At 39.0% G+C, this 17,869-nt stretch overlaps 1 protein-coding gene across 3 annotated transcripts in view; it reads right to left on the bottom strand.

Moving 5' to 3' along the window:
* Positions 1-17,869, bottom strand: part of FCHSD2 (FCH and double SH3 domains 2) — a 238,053-nt gene that overhangs the window by 34,401 nt on the left and 185,783 nt on the right. For all 3 annotated transcript variants that reach the window (XM_026651594.2, XM_026651593.1, XM_026651596.1), the window contains one exon: positions 12,941-13,036. In XM_026651594.2, coding sequence (XP_026507379.1) covers positions 12,941-13,036 — 96 coding nt within the window. The remainder of the gene's footprint in view (positions 1-12,940; positions 13,037-17,869) is intronic.

Here is a 17,869-nt window from a genome sequence, read left to right as displayed (position 1 = left end):
AGTAGAACACTGAAGTATTATTCACCACGGCACAATATCATGGAGCTGAAAAAGAATAAATGCCCCCAAAATAAACTGCTATTCTTAGTTTCCCAGATAAATATGCATTTTAGGCAATATTTAAAAATAGGCATTTCATATGATGTGATGGATCATTTAGGCTTTGTTCAAAAATGGCATTTTAAAACATTATATATTAAAAAAAATACAAATTGGAAAATCAAATTACAATTTCATATGGATTTTAAAGAGTTAACAAAATATGGTACACACATTTACCTGGGATCAAAAAGTTCTCTCTCCCCCAGTACTTCACATGCCAAGTTTCAGACTAAGGATTCTATATCAGAGATATTTGTTGATGATACTGTGCTACTATTATGTCAACTCAGACTTGCTCCAGTAATTGAGAAAGTAAATCTCTCCCCTCCCGTCAGATAAAGTGAAATCAGAAGTCAAGAATCTGAAGGTTTCCCAGTTTTGTACTGAATCGATCCTGTTCAATCTGGATATAGGAGACAAGTTGTTCCATATTTACCTATCATCTCTGTCTCCCATTTTTAAATTTTTTTTGCATTACTGTCATAGCAGATTATCCAATGCATTTATGTATAAATCAATACATTTAGGACAAAAACGACTAAGTTTTACCACCTACTCAGTCCCCATCCTTTCCAGAAAGCATATCTTGTGATATTCCTTAACTATTTATCCGGTTCTGGACAAATTTTGCTCTTGGTATACTGAATAGTGATAACCCTATAGAGATCATTCCTTTCTGATGAAGTGGGCATTCACCCACGAAAGCTTATGCTCCAATACTTCTGTTAGTCTTAAAGGTGCCACAGGACCCTCTGTTCCTTTCTGATCCAATCTCAATACTCCCCCCTCCCTCCAAAAATAGGAATTAGAGTTGGAAGAAATATGCTTAGGTCATCTTGTTCACCCCCACTGCTAATGCAGAACTGTCCCTTACAGAACACTCTCTAGTGCTTTCTTGTATGACTATGTCTCAGGCCAATGGATCTCACTACCAGAAAATTTTTCTTGATCAGTCTAATATTTTTGTTTAATTTGAATCCATAACTCATTCTATGCCTAGTACCACAGGAAAACATTCTTTCTTCATTAGTGTAACCTTGTACACCATTTAGTTTTGTACACTCTTAGACACAGACTAGAGGAAGATAGCTGTTGCCTCAAAGACCACGTGAAAGTAGTAGTAGTAGTGTTTTATCAAGAGATTTCAATAAAAAAAAAGATTGTGTGGTACACAAGAAGGGAAGAGTTTCAGACATAAGAGGCGGCTTCGAACTAGATACAAAAACAAGTGTGAAGAAGCTAGCAAACAAGAAGGCTTTGAGGAGGGCAGACTGGGAGGAGAGGGGGATTAGGAGAAAAATCAGGGCAGAAAGACAAGGCATGAGTTGATCAGTTCTTTTTGGGAATATATGAAAAGTTTGAAATTGATGCAGAGTTTGACAGAGTGTGTGGATTTAATAGGATGAGTGTCATGATTTGTGTGGCAGGAAAGGAAGATTTTAGTAGCAACATTGAGGTGAAAAGGGAGAAAGATTTTTCACCTTTAGATTATAAGGCCTTCAAGGGAGAGACCCTCTAAGTGATTTGCACTGACATTCATACAATGTCATGTACACTGTGATACAATACAATTATTACTAGTAATTTTAAGAGCGGTAAATGTAATGCGTCACTCCTGGATGGGTCACTAGTAGTGGTGATTGACCTTGGATCTCTGGATCTAAAAGCATGAGACATCCACAATCAGTAGTTCTCTTACCTCAAAGCCAGAGGCAAAATCAAACCTTTATATGGTTCAGCCACTAGAAGGGGACAGAGAACCACACTGTTACAGAGCAATAAGAGCAGCAGGATTTGGAGAACCAAGCTTTGGAGGACATGAAGGATGAGGAGGGAGATTATTTACATAAGACTGAGCTTGAAAGCCTGAGTGGTAGAAGGATAGAGCTGTCTACAACAAAAAAAGAGAGGAAAAGTAAGGTGGATTTTTTTTTCCAGGTTCAGTATCATTCAGTTGCCTTCTGCATGTATTTTTAATTTCTGTAGGTACCTCTGAATGATTTCTCTCAGTGTTTACAACACATCCCAATTTATTATCCATCTCAAAATATGCCCCTAGACGATGTCCTTATCACCTATTGCAAACAGATTATTGCATAGGTCATGTGCATGTACTCCAGGTGCTTACAAAGCATAATAAAAGGGACACACCACTTCATTTTCCCCATGCTTTCTTAATTAAACCTTTCTTGTTATAAGTTTCCTTCCATAGCTCAGAGTTCACAGCCAGTAAGGTATCATCAAGAACCTTGTCTGACTTTGCCTTCATTGTTACTCATAGAAATCATCTCTGTAACAAATTACCAACGTCCCCACCGATTGGCTCCCTATAGTCCTGGTTCTCTTGCATATTTAGTTTAGATAAAATATATCTTCTCCATTTCAATTGCTTGATAACATTTTGCATTATCTTAAGTGTGTTTTTATTTTTTTATTACAGTATTTGAATAGAAAATAAAAAAGCAAATTTAGATGCTGGCCCTCTGAGTATGGACTGTTAGTGGATTGTGATGGTTATACCAGTTGGTTATTTATTACTGACTTGAAGAACTGAAGAACACCAACGTCAAAATATTAATTAAAAATAGAGCTTTATTTTAAAAAATCATGCAGGTCACATTTCTCAAAAAGCATCTTAACTGGATCAGTACCTTCCATCCTAAAACTAGAGGGAATAATAACTAGATATGGTACAAGTTAATTTATACTCAGCATTTATACAATTCTTTTATTATTAAATATTTATACCGCAGCATCACCCAGACACCTCAATCAAGTGCTGCATGAACAAATACAAAGACACATTGCTTCCTGAGAAGAGCTCACTAAGAAGAAAGTTTACAATCTCATTTACACTGTCAAAAACATTTGCAAACATTAACTTTCAAATCCTGTTTACCAGATAAGTCTTCAACTTAGATCCCTATCCTGCAAACACTTAGGCATGTGCTCTACTGTAGTGGTTCTCAATCAGGAGTACATGTACCCCTGGGGGCATACAGGGGTCTTGCCGGGGGTACATCAACTCATCTAGCTATTTGCCTAGTTTTACAACAGGCTACATAAATAGCACTAGCAAAGTTAGTACAAACTAAAATTTCATACAGACAAAATGAGAAAGTCAGCAATCTTTCAGTAATAGTGTGGCTGTGACACTTTTGTACTTTTATGTCTGATTTTGTAAGCAAGTAGTTTATAAGTGAGGTGAAACTTGGGGGTAGGCAAGACAAATCTAACTCCTGAAAGGGGTACAGTAGTCTGGAAAGGTTGAGAACCACTGCTCTATTGTATCAAACAATCTACTTGTCTTCACTTTCAAGACCCTTCAGGACCTATCCCCACCCTACCTATCTTTCATACAGTATCGAAAGTTTGACTCCCGCATCTGATGGTGGCAGACTATATTAGACTCTATCCCTCGCTCAATAAATTCACTAACAAGCACCTTTGTGCTTTCTCCCATGCTGCCCTTCACACTTGAGAGGAGACAACCATAAAAAGCTAACTCATTATTCTCCTTCAAATCCCTCCTTAAAACTCTCTTTTGCCACAAAGCCTACAAAAACACACTTGACAACAGTCAGGCTATTGGTGTGCGGGGGTTACTGCCTATCATGCTGACCAAAACTGTCTCATTGTTTTCTGTACTCCTGTTGGGCTGTCTATAGCGGTCGGTTTTCTTTTGTCTTATATTTAGGTTGGAAGCTCTTTGCGGGCAGGGACTGTTTTTGTTCTATGTTTGTACAGCACCTAGCACAATGCAGTCCTAGGCCATGACAGGGGCTCCTAAGCATCATGATAATACAAACAACATTTAATAAAAGATGCTTAATTTTAAACATGGGAGCAATCCCACTGATTTCCAATTACTTCACCGGGACCACTCACATGCGCCAAGTGTTTAGGATTGGGATCTTCATTTGTTGCAAGGTATCTGACTTGATTTAACATCTTTCAAAAAGAGGAAAACTAATCTGCTTCTACTGGCTAGAGAGCAAAGAAAGGGCCCAATAAGCTGAGCTAAATATAGATGAACTTTCTGCTATAGTCTCTCAGCTTGGAGTACAGTGAAAACAGTGTCAAGTGCTAAAACTCAGTCTTTTAAAGCAAGCAAACAAAATACCTGGTAACCTAAAGAAGATGAAGTCACTGACTGGTTGCAAAGTTGAGAGACTAGCAATTATATGCTGGTTCTCAAAAAAATTACTGTATTTAGTTTGTAGTCATGTCTCCAACTTTTGTCCAAAAGGCTATTACAGGTGCAGGATTTGTCTTACAGAGGCAAGTATGCAGCTTGTATATACTCGTACATGCAATTATGCTGGATACTTGTAGTTTTGGCAGTAAGAAATGCTCACTCCCTTGAACCTAATAAAAGATCAACATGTTTTTCTAGTCAAAAAATAACTGTTTGACAAAGAATAGAAAAAAGTAAACATATACTACATGCAAACCACTAACACAAAGCACACCTAAAAATCTCAGCCAGTACTTTTTAAAAGTTCAAAATACGATGCTACCATGCCAATGTCACATTGCAAGACCTACCTTATGATCAAACCCTTTTCTGGGATATGCATGACTTAAGTTTCAGACAGCTGACATCTAAACAGTAGTACTCAAGAAAAGCATCAAACAAATTTGGTGCCTGTTTTGTTATTATATAGAACAACTCATTTAATTTTAGTTATTAAGAGTCAGCTGGGACTGCCCTTGCATTTCAGAAAGATGGCTTTTTTTTTTTTAATTGTGAACAGGAGCAGCACCAGCCTCTTCCCAGTGGGGGAGCTGAGATGGGCCAGACAGAAAATTGGGGGGGGGGCTGTGCTCCCCCCTTACCACAAGGCCTGGCCCCCCTCCATGGCGAGATCGGAGGCTGCAAGCCAGAGCCAGGCAGCGTGGGGCGCTGGCTGCTCACAGCCGATAAGCGCTGCCAGGGTTGGGGCACCCGGCTCCGGGGCCGGCTGAGCCCTCGGGTAGCAGCTACTGTGGGGGGTGGGGCACAGGAGCCTGGGCCAGAGTAGGTCAGTACAGGCTGCTGTGGGAAGCCCCGGACCTTCCACCTGCTGTGGGTGGCATGGCTCCAGTAGGTGGGGACACGGGCTGGGGGCTGTTCTTGGGCCCCCTGACCCTCCACCTGGGCTTACTTCTCTGCTGCTGCTGGAGCTGGGTGCCCAGCCAGCAGCCGCCGCTCTCTCGGCTCTGCCTTCAGAGCTGGGCGGCCGGAGAGCGGTAGCTGCTACGGCAGGGGCGGGCAAACTTTTTGGCTTGAGAGCTGCATCGGGTCTCGTAAATTGTATGGAGGGCCGGTTAGGGGAGGGGGTCGTGGCCCGGCCCCCACCTCCTATCTGCCCCCCCCCCGGGACTCCTGCCACATCCAACCCCCACCCCCTGGGACACCTGCCCCATCCACACACCCCCGCTCCCTGTCCCCTGATCGCCCCGGACCCCCACCACCCCATCCAACCCCTCCTCTCATTCCTGACGGCCCCCCCGGGACCCCTGCCTCATCCAACCTCCTGTCCCAACCCCGCCCCCTGACCACCACCCCGAACTCCCCTGCCCTCTATCCAACCCCCCCTGCTCTGTGCCCCCTTACCGCGCTGCCTGAAGCACTGGTGGCTGGCAGTGCTGGAGCTGGGCCACGCTGCCACCACCGCGCAGCACAGAGCACTGGGTCAGGCCGGACTCTCCAGCTGCGCTACCCCAGGAGCTCACAGCCCCGCCGCCCAGAGCATTGCGCCGATGGCGGAGTGAGCGAGCTGAGGCTGCGGGGGAGGGAGGACAGTGGGGGAGGAGTGGAGGCTAGCCTCCCGGGCCAGGAGCTCGGGGGCCGGTCAGGACAGTCCCGCAGGCCGTAGTTTGTCCACCTCTGTGCTACGGAGTGGCTGAGGCAAATTTTGGGGTGGCTATAACCCTTGGAAGCGCCCAGAACTGACCCGATTGTGAACAAGACATATAGGTTTTTTTTAACATTAAACAATTCCAAGGACATTCTTTTGTTCTGATCAAGAGGTTCCAAGAGGACCCTGACCTGTTGTTATTGGGTTAACTGAAACATAATACATACTTCACGTCAAAAGTAAAAACAACCCAAAGAAGGGCTTAGTTTAGTCACTATTGTTCATTTAACTGCATGATTCTGCTATTGTAATTTATCATAAATTCTGAACATTTTTAACCTAAAATCCCTTTTTTACTTTAATGTTAATAATTTATTGCCTTATTGTTCAAAGCCTTTTTGGTTCACCTTGTTAATAAATAAAGAGCATGTGTCTGTTTCAAAAACTGCTTTCACCTAATTTTTTCTATCACCTCACTACTGCTAATCTCGGAACTCCCAGCTAAAATAAGAAGCAGGGTTATACTGGCAAGTGAGAGGGTAAAAAAGGGCAAATTTGGGCATATTTCCTGAAGTCCGTATGGAGGGTTAGCACACGGTGTCTGTATGGAGGCCCCATATGGTGAGGGTTGTGGGTTTTTGTTTTTTGTTTTTTTTAATTACACACATTTTGAGGCACCTTATGTCCAGTAGTGTGCTGCTTCTTACCTCTCCTAGTTCAATTCTTTCTTCTGCCAAGGAAGAGAAGCATGGGTGAAAAATGCAATGATGCAAAATGATCAGGAGGATCAGCTTGAGTTCTCTGTACATACCAATTACCATTATGGTGTGTGAAAGGCCAGGGGAACACCCCATCAAACATAAGGCAACACAAAGTCGTCAATTAAAAATAAAAGACCCATTTTCATCACAGAGAGGCTGGTTCTAGGATGTATGCATGGAGAAAGGGGTGCCAGGCTTTCCAGTGTCATCTGGGCCTCTTGACAATCTTGGGAAAATAACAATCCATCACAAATTGTTGGCTAAAGGTAAATTCTCTACACTAAAATATTTTACTGTTGGCAAATAAAGCTCCATTTAATTTGTCCATTGAGACTAGGCATAACAGAAATAGTCTTTATTTGAATCACTTTTCATATGGAAGAAGTAATTGTAAAGACATTCTGTACTGTTGAAATTAACAATTCATTGAGTACGTTCCTTTAGGGAGTTGGATATTTATTTATTGTGCATTTGGATTGCAATGTGATATCCATTTTTTGGGATCACAGCTTCACTTCAGATAACTACTACAGCAGTGAATTTTCTCTTTAATACACTAAAACACCCCTGGGGTTGTCAAAGTAGCTGAGGCCAGGCATTTTAGGATGGAGTTATGGACAAGCTATAGCTTTGCCTCTCTATGCCTCCATGTTCATTTTAGGAAAAGAAAGGGTGGAATCTCAAATTGCTTTGTCTTTATGAAGCATGTTAGAAATAGTTCTCAAATACTGTCTAGAATTTTAATTTCTGGAACTCCTAATTTCTCTGCCATCATGGATAGCACTGTCAGATGTTGGTGATCAATAGCACTACTAGACCTCATTGGTGATTGGAGCTCCTCTCTTTATTGTTCCTTACTTACTGACTTAAGTCACTTCATTAGTTTAAGTGACTGGGTTTGAAATACTTCTGCACTCTAATTTTTGGTGTTGAATTTTGAATCTTTGATTTATTTTTCATTGTTTATTTAAAAAATATTCATACCCGCTCACTCAAATTCATTTGAAGGAACTACAAGAAAATTTAATTTTCTGGTACAGTATAGAGTGAAATTTGCACAGAGACTCACAATTCCTCACTTTGTACAGACAGCCAACTATCATAGCAGCTGCATTTCCCTCTGGCTATTCCCATATACAACACATTGTCTTATAAGCAGAAATACAGAAGAATGGCTGTTTATCAAATATTCACAGTGAAGAGGAGGATCTTCTGAATTAGTCTTGGCACAGATACTAACTCTACGGTCATCTATTCTGGTAGTGACTGAAAACATCAGTAGACAGAAGATCTGTGTAACTGGTCTCGCTGTTTTTAAATTACTTTAACAATTGACACTTGTTTTTAACCAATTGTTCAGAATCAGACATGGACAAAGTTTATTGAATGCTGCTATCAGCATGGTCTCCAGATGCCACAAAAATTTATGTACTTAGACATTTTAATTTCCCCATATGCATAGTAAGGCAGGAACCATGTTAAAACTCAGCCACAGCTCACAGATCAGATGACTGAGTTTGTAATTCTCCATAATTTTCTTCACAACTGACCTTTTAATAAACTTCAAATATGATTACCATATCACAAGCCCCAGATTGTAAACCTGTCCGTAAGGAGGGTCACTCAAACGAAAGAACCTTCAGTGACATCAGCCACACACAGGATATGTCAAATTACATGGATAATTTTACAGCTTTACAAAGTCCCCACTTAGGAAAGACACCAGCATTTATTACCAACACCTCTTGAACTGAATGGTTGTATTTCTTCTCAGCAGCAATTCATAGTACCTGAAGCGGTAACATTTAACCATATCAAATTTGCTTAATTTCTAGTAAAGCTACATCTAAAAATTATCTAATTATTTTGTATCATTTTAAAATGTGTGTCAGTTTTTTTTATACCTTATCAGGTAGGAAATTAGGGCCTGATTTTGCGGACTGTGCAGAAGTAGTCTAATTGGACTTGGAGCTACTCATGTAAGCAAGGACTGCACATCACTGGGTCCTCCTTACTTCTTCACTGACTCACTAAGGAGCCTTAAGTGTAAGTAAGTTTAATTTCACTTACACCCACTTTAAGGCCCTTTCATATTGCCAGAGCGATGTAAAGAGGACCTTAGTGGAAATGAGAATCAGGCCCATATATTTTTATAAAATGTTTCTAGTCTGAGCTGGAACAAAAGTGGACAAACTCACCTGCACGTTCAAGAAAATAGTGAAATTATTATCCCTGCTCCCAAATACAACTTAGGACATCAGGTCTTAAAAGTTATAATCTTCAGCATGGTCCTTAAGGAACTAAACTGCGGAACACCCACTAATGTTACTGGGATGTTCAAAGTTTACTTCCTGCACTGCACCTATGCTGAAAATGTACTAACATCAAAATGTATATTTAAGTGTGTCTTATAAATTAAATACTTTTTCAAAAAATTAAACTTGGTAAGCTAGTAAATGTTAATGCCAACTAGCACTAGTTTAACCTGGCTGAGAGAAAGACAACAATCCTAATACTGTAACAAGAGACGCTGTAATTACAAAGGCCGTGAGTAGAAAAACAGGAAGGAGAATTGCTTCAAAAGTTTAGTGTCAGCTCTTTGTTGCCCTTATTCTCAGTTTTTTGGAGATGCTTTTCATTATTTGTTGCAGTTTCTCACACGATAACATGTAGTTCAAGGAAGGGGATCCTTTTCCAATCAGGAAGTATAAAAAAAGCTGGCTAATTTTCTTTAATATTTTGCCATGCTCTTAAAGATATGCTTATCTAAGTATTGTGGGGATGGACAATATGTATTCTGTACAATGAACTTTGTTGACTTCTGATTAGAAGTTCACTTTGTCTTCTAAACAGACGTCCTGATGATTAAACTCCCCATTATGTTAGCTATAACGCTCTTCATCTAGATCCACGGCACAGGTTAACTGAATTCCTTTTCTTCTGGAGGAAAAAAGTGTCCCCCAAAATGCATTTATTTTTTCTACTCATTCTGAAAGGCCTTGTGCGTCTGTAAATTTTCCTCTTGAAAGGAGCGAAAACTAGAGCTGGTTAAGATTTTTTTTTTCTGGTCAGAAAATATCAATTCTTCAAAACTGAAATTTCTCCTTTAGAAAAAAGATTTAATATTGTTGAAATATCCCATTTCAACGTTTTTGAAACAAACAAGTTATGGTTTTTGGGTCAAAACAACTGTTTAGAAATTTAAGTTAATTTATAGAAAAATGTAAAAAAGTCAAAATCAAAATGAAATGTCTTGAAATTATCAAAACAAACATTTCAAATGACCTAATTAGAATTTTTTTTCCAGAATTTTGGTTCACAAAAATGTTGAAGATGTTGACTTTTTTGCCCTGATTCAGGATGGCAAAATTTTCTGACGTACTGAAAATTCTCATGGGTCAGGAAAACAGTTCCCCACTTATCTCTACTAAGAACCTCTCATGGCAACTGTCAATGACTGTCTGTTGAGAGAGAGAATTATCAGCTTCCTCCTTTCAGAGGCTGAAGGCACTAGGTTTGCTGCACTCCTAGCCCCTGCGAGCTTTGGACAACTCAGGGACTGTATGACAATCCTTTATATTCCATCGTACTGGGAAGCTCAACAGTCAAGCCAAGCATTCATATTTAAAACCAGGAAATATTGTAATTCATCTGATAGCGGTGCCTAAAACCCCCAAACATGGACCTCAGCTCCACTGTGTCAGGAACTTATTCTGCAAGGAAGCTCAAAACTGTCCTTTGGAAAAATAGTATTTTAGCTAAGAATGGCAGCTCACTCTGCAGTATATTTTCTTAACCTTTTAGAATGAAAATAATCATGCCTATCCCATTAAAACCCACTGTATCTCAGAAAATCTGCCACACAAAATGGCAGGAAATAAGTGGCAAAAAATGCATAATAGTTATAAATCTTTCAGTCAATTATAATTTGACTTAATAGAAAATGTACCACTTCTGACTGAAATTCAGAAGCAAAAATCTTGAGTGAAAACTTAAAATGTAAAATTATCGTCCCCACTTTCACACAGTTCTAAGTCACCACTCTTGACCCAATTAAGTGAGAAGTATTTGACAGTCAAGACATGAAGCTTTTTATGATTTTCTTGGGGAAACAGAGAATTTCAGAAACAGCTAAAACTCCAGGAAAAGGCCGTGCAAGGGGGGAGGGGAGGGGGAAGAGTAATCCTGAACTTGGGTATGGTCAGGCAAGTGAGAGACAAACTGTCTTTAAAATACTGAGGCATGATGTTTTACATCCTTGGCTCTGAACGCTCTGGCACTGCTTTCTAGAAAGTTCTTGAAGCTCAGAGCATCAGAGATGCATATTTGACAAGGCGGAACACACAGTGACCACCTCAAAGAAGAATCTTATTTGTAATGTTGGGGACTTTATGAAACTAAATTAAGGTTCTATTTCAGATGTGGGTAGTTCTCTAGAAAAAGGGGAGAATTTATGTGGTTTGGGGGCGGGGGGGTTGGTTATCAGCACATGCTAGTGGCTCCCTTGTATGTTATGAGTCTCAGTCTAATTTTACGTTGACAGAGAGAGAGAGAGAGAGTTACATGTATTTTTCTCAAATGATCACTTGGGAGTTACATTGCTTTATTTAGTACATGCCCGGGTTTTCCTACCCCCTGATATCACACATGAAAGCACGGAACTGATATGTATTTACTTAAAAAATATTGTTGAAGACCCCTTGTCTTGTATGTATTACAAATATCTTCAGTTATATTAAAAGATGAAATACTGAGATAAGCCTCTCTATGCATGTCAGAGGAGTGACAAATACACACTTCACTATATATCCTCAAGCTGTGAAATTTTAATTACAAATGATGTGCAAAAGCACAAGATACTTCAGAACGCAAGAAGCTATAAGTGAGAAACTGATCCATACAATTAACATAACATGAAACAAGAAAATGGTAATTTAACTATTAGTTCTCAAAATGGAGCAAGTGAGTTATGTCCTTATATATTATGCATTCAGTTGCTACTTATGCATGACAGTGAATTTAGCACTCACATTAGCATGCATACCAGTAATACCACAAATGCCAAACACTGATGACAAATACTACCATATACCTCTGCTATAGTCATTCTCATAGCACTGACAGGTGAAGGCTCAATATCCACCAGCTGAACTGCATTAAAACTCTGAATGACAAAGATTGCACAAGGACAAAAACACAGAGCATACAATTAGAATTACAAGGCACACACAAGTGAGGAAATTCAGCACACGGTACTATGAACAACCTAGCACTTTATGTAAACAATTTGCTCTATGGAGAGGTTAGGCAAAAATTAAAATTGCTTATCGTTTGTTAAGATGGAAAGCCAAAAGATAACATTTTAATTTCAAGGGCGATTTTGTTATAGCGGTTAATGTTTATTTCTGGCAAAGTTACTCATACAGTCCATAACATATCCATTAATACAATTTCTTGATTTAAACATTCAATGTGAGGGCCAGGCCTTTTTTCCCCAAGCAGGATTTACCAAGTCTGAACCAAGGAATTAAAAACCTGTATAAGGTTCTCTCTTTTTAAACCTAAACTTAGTTCAAAATAGTACTTATACCTAACTCTAGGAGAATGAAAAATCAACAGACAATTTCTATTTTTAAAAAACCCTTCAGGAACTTATCCATTATACTGTGATTTACTGAATTATAATTTCACCAGTGATTTTTCTGAAAAGTGGAATATGTCAAAAGACTGCATGTATTTAGAAACCATTTTGGAATACGTCAACTGTATCCTATTTATTTAAACCAAGAAGTATATATATTTCTCGAGTCAACTGAAGGGAATAGGACATTTTATTTGGCAAATCATTAAATTGTCTCTTTGTAACCTTACCTTTATGGATGTTTGGAGAACCTCACCAGAATATAACAGAGTTTAATAGGTTTAGCAAAAACTATTAGCTCAAAACAGAAATCCAGGATGTTAGTCATGCAAGCAGGAGGCAAAAATAGTGCAGTTCTTTTGCAGGTGACAATACTGGCATCTGTTCGGAGCTTTATTGTAATTACACACCTATTGTGAGCAGAGCTGGTGAAATCAGGTCAGTGACCTCTACCTATTCCAGGAATACCAGCTGTGTTAGTGAACACTGAAAGATTAGCAAACAAGGCTAGTTTCTTACCAGTTTGCCCCCCAAAAACCTTGTTAAGAACAGAACTGGAATAACAGAATCATAGAATTTAGGAATGCCCTTACGGTGTCGCTGTCGCTAGGCTGGAACTGGAAGGGTTGTGGTCTGTGAAATACAGAGCTCTCCTGTAAAAACAGTTGAAGATTGTAATCCCGCACCACCTGAAAAGAGAACAAATTCCAGTTTAGACTTTTTTTTTATTTTGTAGAATTGGGGCGTATTATATTTAGTGCTGCAAGGATAAAATTAACACACTGTACTTCAAATAGGGCCCAATTCTGCAGCTGCGCCATGCATGGAACTCCCATTGGTTTCAATGGGAATTCTGTCCAGGGACAAGTGGCAGAGTCAGGCCCTAAGGCAATGACCCTATACATGATTGCTCGCAAGGGCTCTGTGGGGTGTTATCCAGTGCAGAACTGAGTTCTAAATAATTATCTAACCTTGTTTTTGGATAAGTATCAGAGATTATCCAATGGAAAATGCCACTGCAAAAGGAAAAGTGGGGAACAAAGCAAAGAGACAAATATATAACATTTCAGTTACACAACCACTTGACCACTTATGGACAATTCTCCAAATACAATTTGTATTTTAACAAATTGAAATGCTGTCATATTTTTCCATAAACAGTCAGACTTTGATTAACCATAGAAATTACTTGATAAAACATTTGAAAAATGAAGCTTCAATTGAGTTCTTTATAACTGAATATATATTACAGATGGAAAAATTGTCAGATAAAATGTGCATATCTTTTATACTGAGGTTAATAGTGTGCCAATTAAAAACTGCTTTAGCTACAGTTAAAGACATACCACTAATCTATAATTTCCAATACATTAAACAAAGTATTTACATATCACAGTCAGTGTGCATTCACACAAATACTTAGCAATTTGATTTTAAAAAATGTAACTTGCTGAACAGAGATTTTAGTACTTTAACTGTTGGAAATAATGTTTAACACATTTATGTGTAACTATATGGCCAAATATACATGACTAAGGTTGACAATTTAAATGCAGATTTCTATCTGGGGATTCAAAATATGTTTACATAGTTAATATTCATTTGGCCACACTGCAAAAGACAGAGGATTTTGGATGATAGTTTATACTGCTAAGTAGGATGTAGTCCATAATATATTAAAATACAGAAATTTATGTTGCTGAAAGGTTGAGTGGTTAAAAAATGAACTAAGTCAAGAAAGGTAAGTAAAAGTATTCCTTATTAGCAGTAACTCACTCGCATTTGATAAAAAGGTACACATGTACTGCAACTGTGTACCTACTAATCTCAAATACGCCCTATGTAAAGTGCAGATGACAAATTCAATTTGTGACACCTACATTTCCTGAGAAAAGTGTTTAATAAGTTTTTGCATTTGGTTTTCCTGTTTTTTTAACATGAGATTAAGATATTAAAATGTATTTATTTCACTTTGTACTGTTAAAAATATGGGATCTTTGCACTGACAGCAAACCCTAATGTGTCCAGACAGGAAAATAGAGAAAAATTAAAAGTACTATTATACTACAATGTATTTACAATGCTCCAAAGTCCCATAAAAAAGTATTTCACCTCTAAATTTAGAGGAAATTTCATACTACATATATGGAAAAGTGATTTTTATATTTCTTATAACTCAAATATTTCAATTTCTTTTCCAGATTAGTCTGAGACTCCTCCTTAAAGAGAATTTACTCATCTATAAGTTTTCCATTTCTGTAGTTTTTGAATAACCTGACTATAAAAAGTTTCTATAATTTTTCATGCTTGGATAACTAAACCAGCCAAATAGACATTGCTCAAACTAACTAAAATATTCACTTTTAGTCTGGCACCAAGGGAAGATTTTTTTCAGAAATGTATTAGCAGGCAAAAAAAGGATAATAAAAAGGGAAGCCCATGTTGTTCCTTGGTTAGATCATTTTATACTAGAAGGCTATAGTACAACATTAAGATATGGCCTAGTGAATGCTGCTGTTTTCTGAACCATCTTTTTTTTAATTTTTGATTTTGGGGGATTATATTCTCAATCTCAAAGTTACATGAAAGAGAAAATGTTAATGAAATTTCCTTACTTAAAAAAGGAAAGAAAAGAATTAAAGCGACAAGAGTTCTCAACCCAACCTTCCCTAGTAACAAGGGCTCCGTCTACCCCTTCTCCTGTGGTCAAACCGTTTCCCAATGGAAGTCTTCGTCTAGCCCCAGAAACCTTCCCCAATCCTCATTTCCGACTAGAGCCAACTGCACTGGTATATGTCAGTGCGCATATTTGAATATGAGAGTAAGTCACACGTACATACACGTGGACATTTTAACATCTGAATGTGTGATCAGATTACAGAATTAAATGCATTCAGTTTAACCTGAACACATTAAAATATATGTATGTTCTCGCTTTCTCGGTCCTGAAAGGAGCTATGGGTTTTGGTTAGGGCTTCTATAGCTGAGAGGTGTTGGTAGTTGGTAGTTTTGAAACTGGAGGATGAATAATTCGCAGTTTTGGGAGGGGGGCTGGGTATTTGTCACGGAGGTAAGGTCATTTCCATGTGATATTGTGATCGCACAATCAGACTAATGGTATTTATCATTAGCTTGCACATTTAAATATAACATACTAGGTATACTGAATTCAGAGATTCAAAGGGCATTGGATCCTTTAAAACACAGGCTTTGCAGAAGATGGCAGGAGACCCAGCCAAAAGGCTGCCAAGGCCTACTGGCCCCTTCTGATACATTCTTAAGGTGGTGAGGGATGGGGAGGCAGAGTACTAACTTTTCACTCTCACCTTTCAAATGGTATCAGAAAGAGCCAAGTCGGCACGTGATGCAGTACCCTAAAGGGATTAATGGAGGCCAGACGGGCCAATTACCAATCAAGCAGCAAATGAGGGAGATATAGGCTGGGTGAAGAGCCTTGATTAGAGGGAAGCTCACCAGAGCAGACGTGAGCTGGGGCAGTATAAACCAGGAAGCTGGCAGCAGCAAGGGCTGCTGGGAGGAAGTTGGTGGTCACCCTCTGTTTAATGGAGAGGGAAGGAGGGATCCCAGGGAAGAGTTGGACCCAGAAAGAGGGCATAGTGGCATAAACTGAAGAGATCATGGTGGAGAAGAGAGCCTGTGGAATGCAGGGTAGGAAGCAGCAAGGTCAGGGACTGAACAGCGGAAGTGGCACTGACAGGGCAGTGAAGTGGAAGACTGCCTGGGTAACTGTGGGAGTGACAGAGCCTTTGAAGAACTAAACCCCAGAAGGGGGGGAATACTGAGTGACCTGGCTGGAGGGCCGAGTCACGAAGAGGACGCTGCAATTCTTGGAGTGAGAGAGGGGCTGCAGGCTGACAGGGAGATGGCGTGCAATCACAGGAAGGGCTGTCGGCCTTGCAGAGCTAATCCCCAGAACAACCAGGAGGAGGCACCATCCCTGTGATGAGCAGAGCGCCCCGTGACAGGCAGAAAATCTCCCAGTCACCTAATTCAGATTCAATGCACTCTGTATATGCTCTTGTTCTGAATTGATCATCTAGTAAATGCACATTTTAAAAAAAAATTAAAAAAAAGCAGCAGCCGACAAATGTGTATGAAGGATTAAGGGGAAGTGAGGACAACTGGTCCATCTTTACACCATTCTTGATAGATGCTTGGAGACTGACTATACCACACATACTGAGCATACCATTTTCAAACATCGTAACTATTTAAAACCAACATTTTTTTATTTTAGCACAGCATTCCTTACTGAGGACATCATAAATGCTACATTGGAAATTTTGCGACAAAGCTGCTTTTCAAGTTAATTCAATGTAGAAAACAGCTTGTACTCTACACTTGTATAACTCAAAAGTGGATCACTTTTTCCAAAGAAAAAATTCAACTCAACAAGACCATACATGAAAGAGTTCCTCTCAAAAGGATTATTATTTAGTTACGAATGACAGAAGAAGACTATATAACTATATTATTATTACTGTCCTGTTACAGTAGACTATATGTCCAGCAAATAAACACTTCTGGGGCATTATGTACAGTGTGTCTGGCAATTTTTCTGAAAATAAAGAGACTGCCTTAAGCAGCACATTTTAAGGATTCAGAAGCAGCATTTCAAAATTAACCTGTATTTTTAAATTCAGAAATTAACTGGATTCTTCACTAATGTAAATCCTTCAGATGCAATAAATTACAATTCAATATATTCTTTTCTCTGGTCCACCTCCTAAAAACCAAATGGTTAGAATGTGCTAGCTTAACCTGACAGTATGAAATACCAATTACATAATGCACAGTTACTGGTGTGCATTATAAAACGGACACTGCAATCTGGGGTGGTGTACCTTCTCAGTAGAACTAGATCTCAGAAATTCAGCAGTTCAAAAACAACTAATGGGATTTTACCAAAGTGTTCCAAAGAAAATTAACCTTTAAAAGGAGTTGAAGTTTGGAAAATTTAAGTCCAAAAAGTAAAACTCTTGTGTAAGAACAGGCAGTTAAAAAGCAAGTTGAATTACAGGTTATGCAGGTCTCTCCAAATTAGCATTCTATAAATGAATAAAACCTCCGTACCACAACACATCACAGCATCATGAACTATGTATAAGCTCCATTCTATAGAAAAACATTTTAGCAGGAAAGGTATAACTAATAAATTTTAGAAAACCTCTACAAATGACCTAAGGTATCGTTTCCACGTGTATGTTTTAGGTCTAGGTATTTAGAAAATTATCAAGAAGGAAGCATGAAAGGCTAGGAATCTCTTCTTTTTCATTGTATCGAGACTTGATGGTCACAAGATATGGAATCCTAAAGTTTCCACTGCTTCAGGATTGAATCGCAGTTTTAGGTGGAGGAGGAATGAAACTTTTAGCTGATTTTGCTTTTTATTTTAAAAAATGGCAGCTGTTTAAAGCTGCTCAAAGGTCTAGAATGTTAGTAGTAGTTCCAGCAAAGATGGATTAGTGGGCAAAGGGCAGGTGAGGCAGCCAAAGTACACA

This window comes from Terrapene carolina, unplaced genomic scaffold (assembly GCF_002925995.2).
Source record: "Terrapene carolina triunguis isolate 2854851 unplaced genomic scaffold, T_m_triunguis-2.0 Scaffold97, whole genome shotgun sequence".
Taxonomy (NCBI): Eukaryota; Metazoa; Chordata; order Testudines; family Emydidae; genus Terrapene; species Terrapene triunguis.
This window is presented reverse-complemented; position numbering and strand designations above follow the sequence as displayed.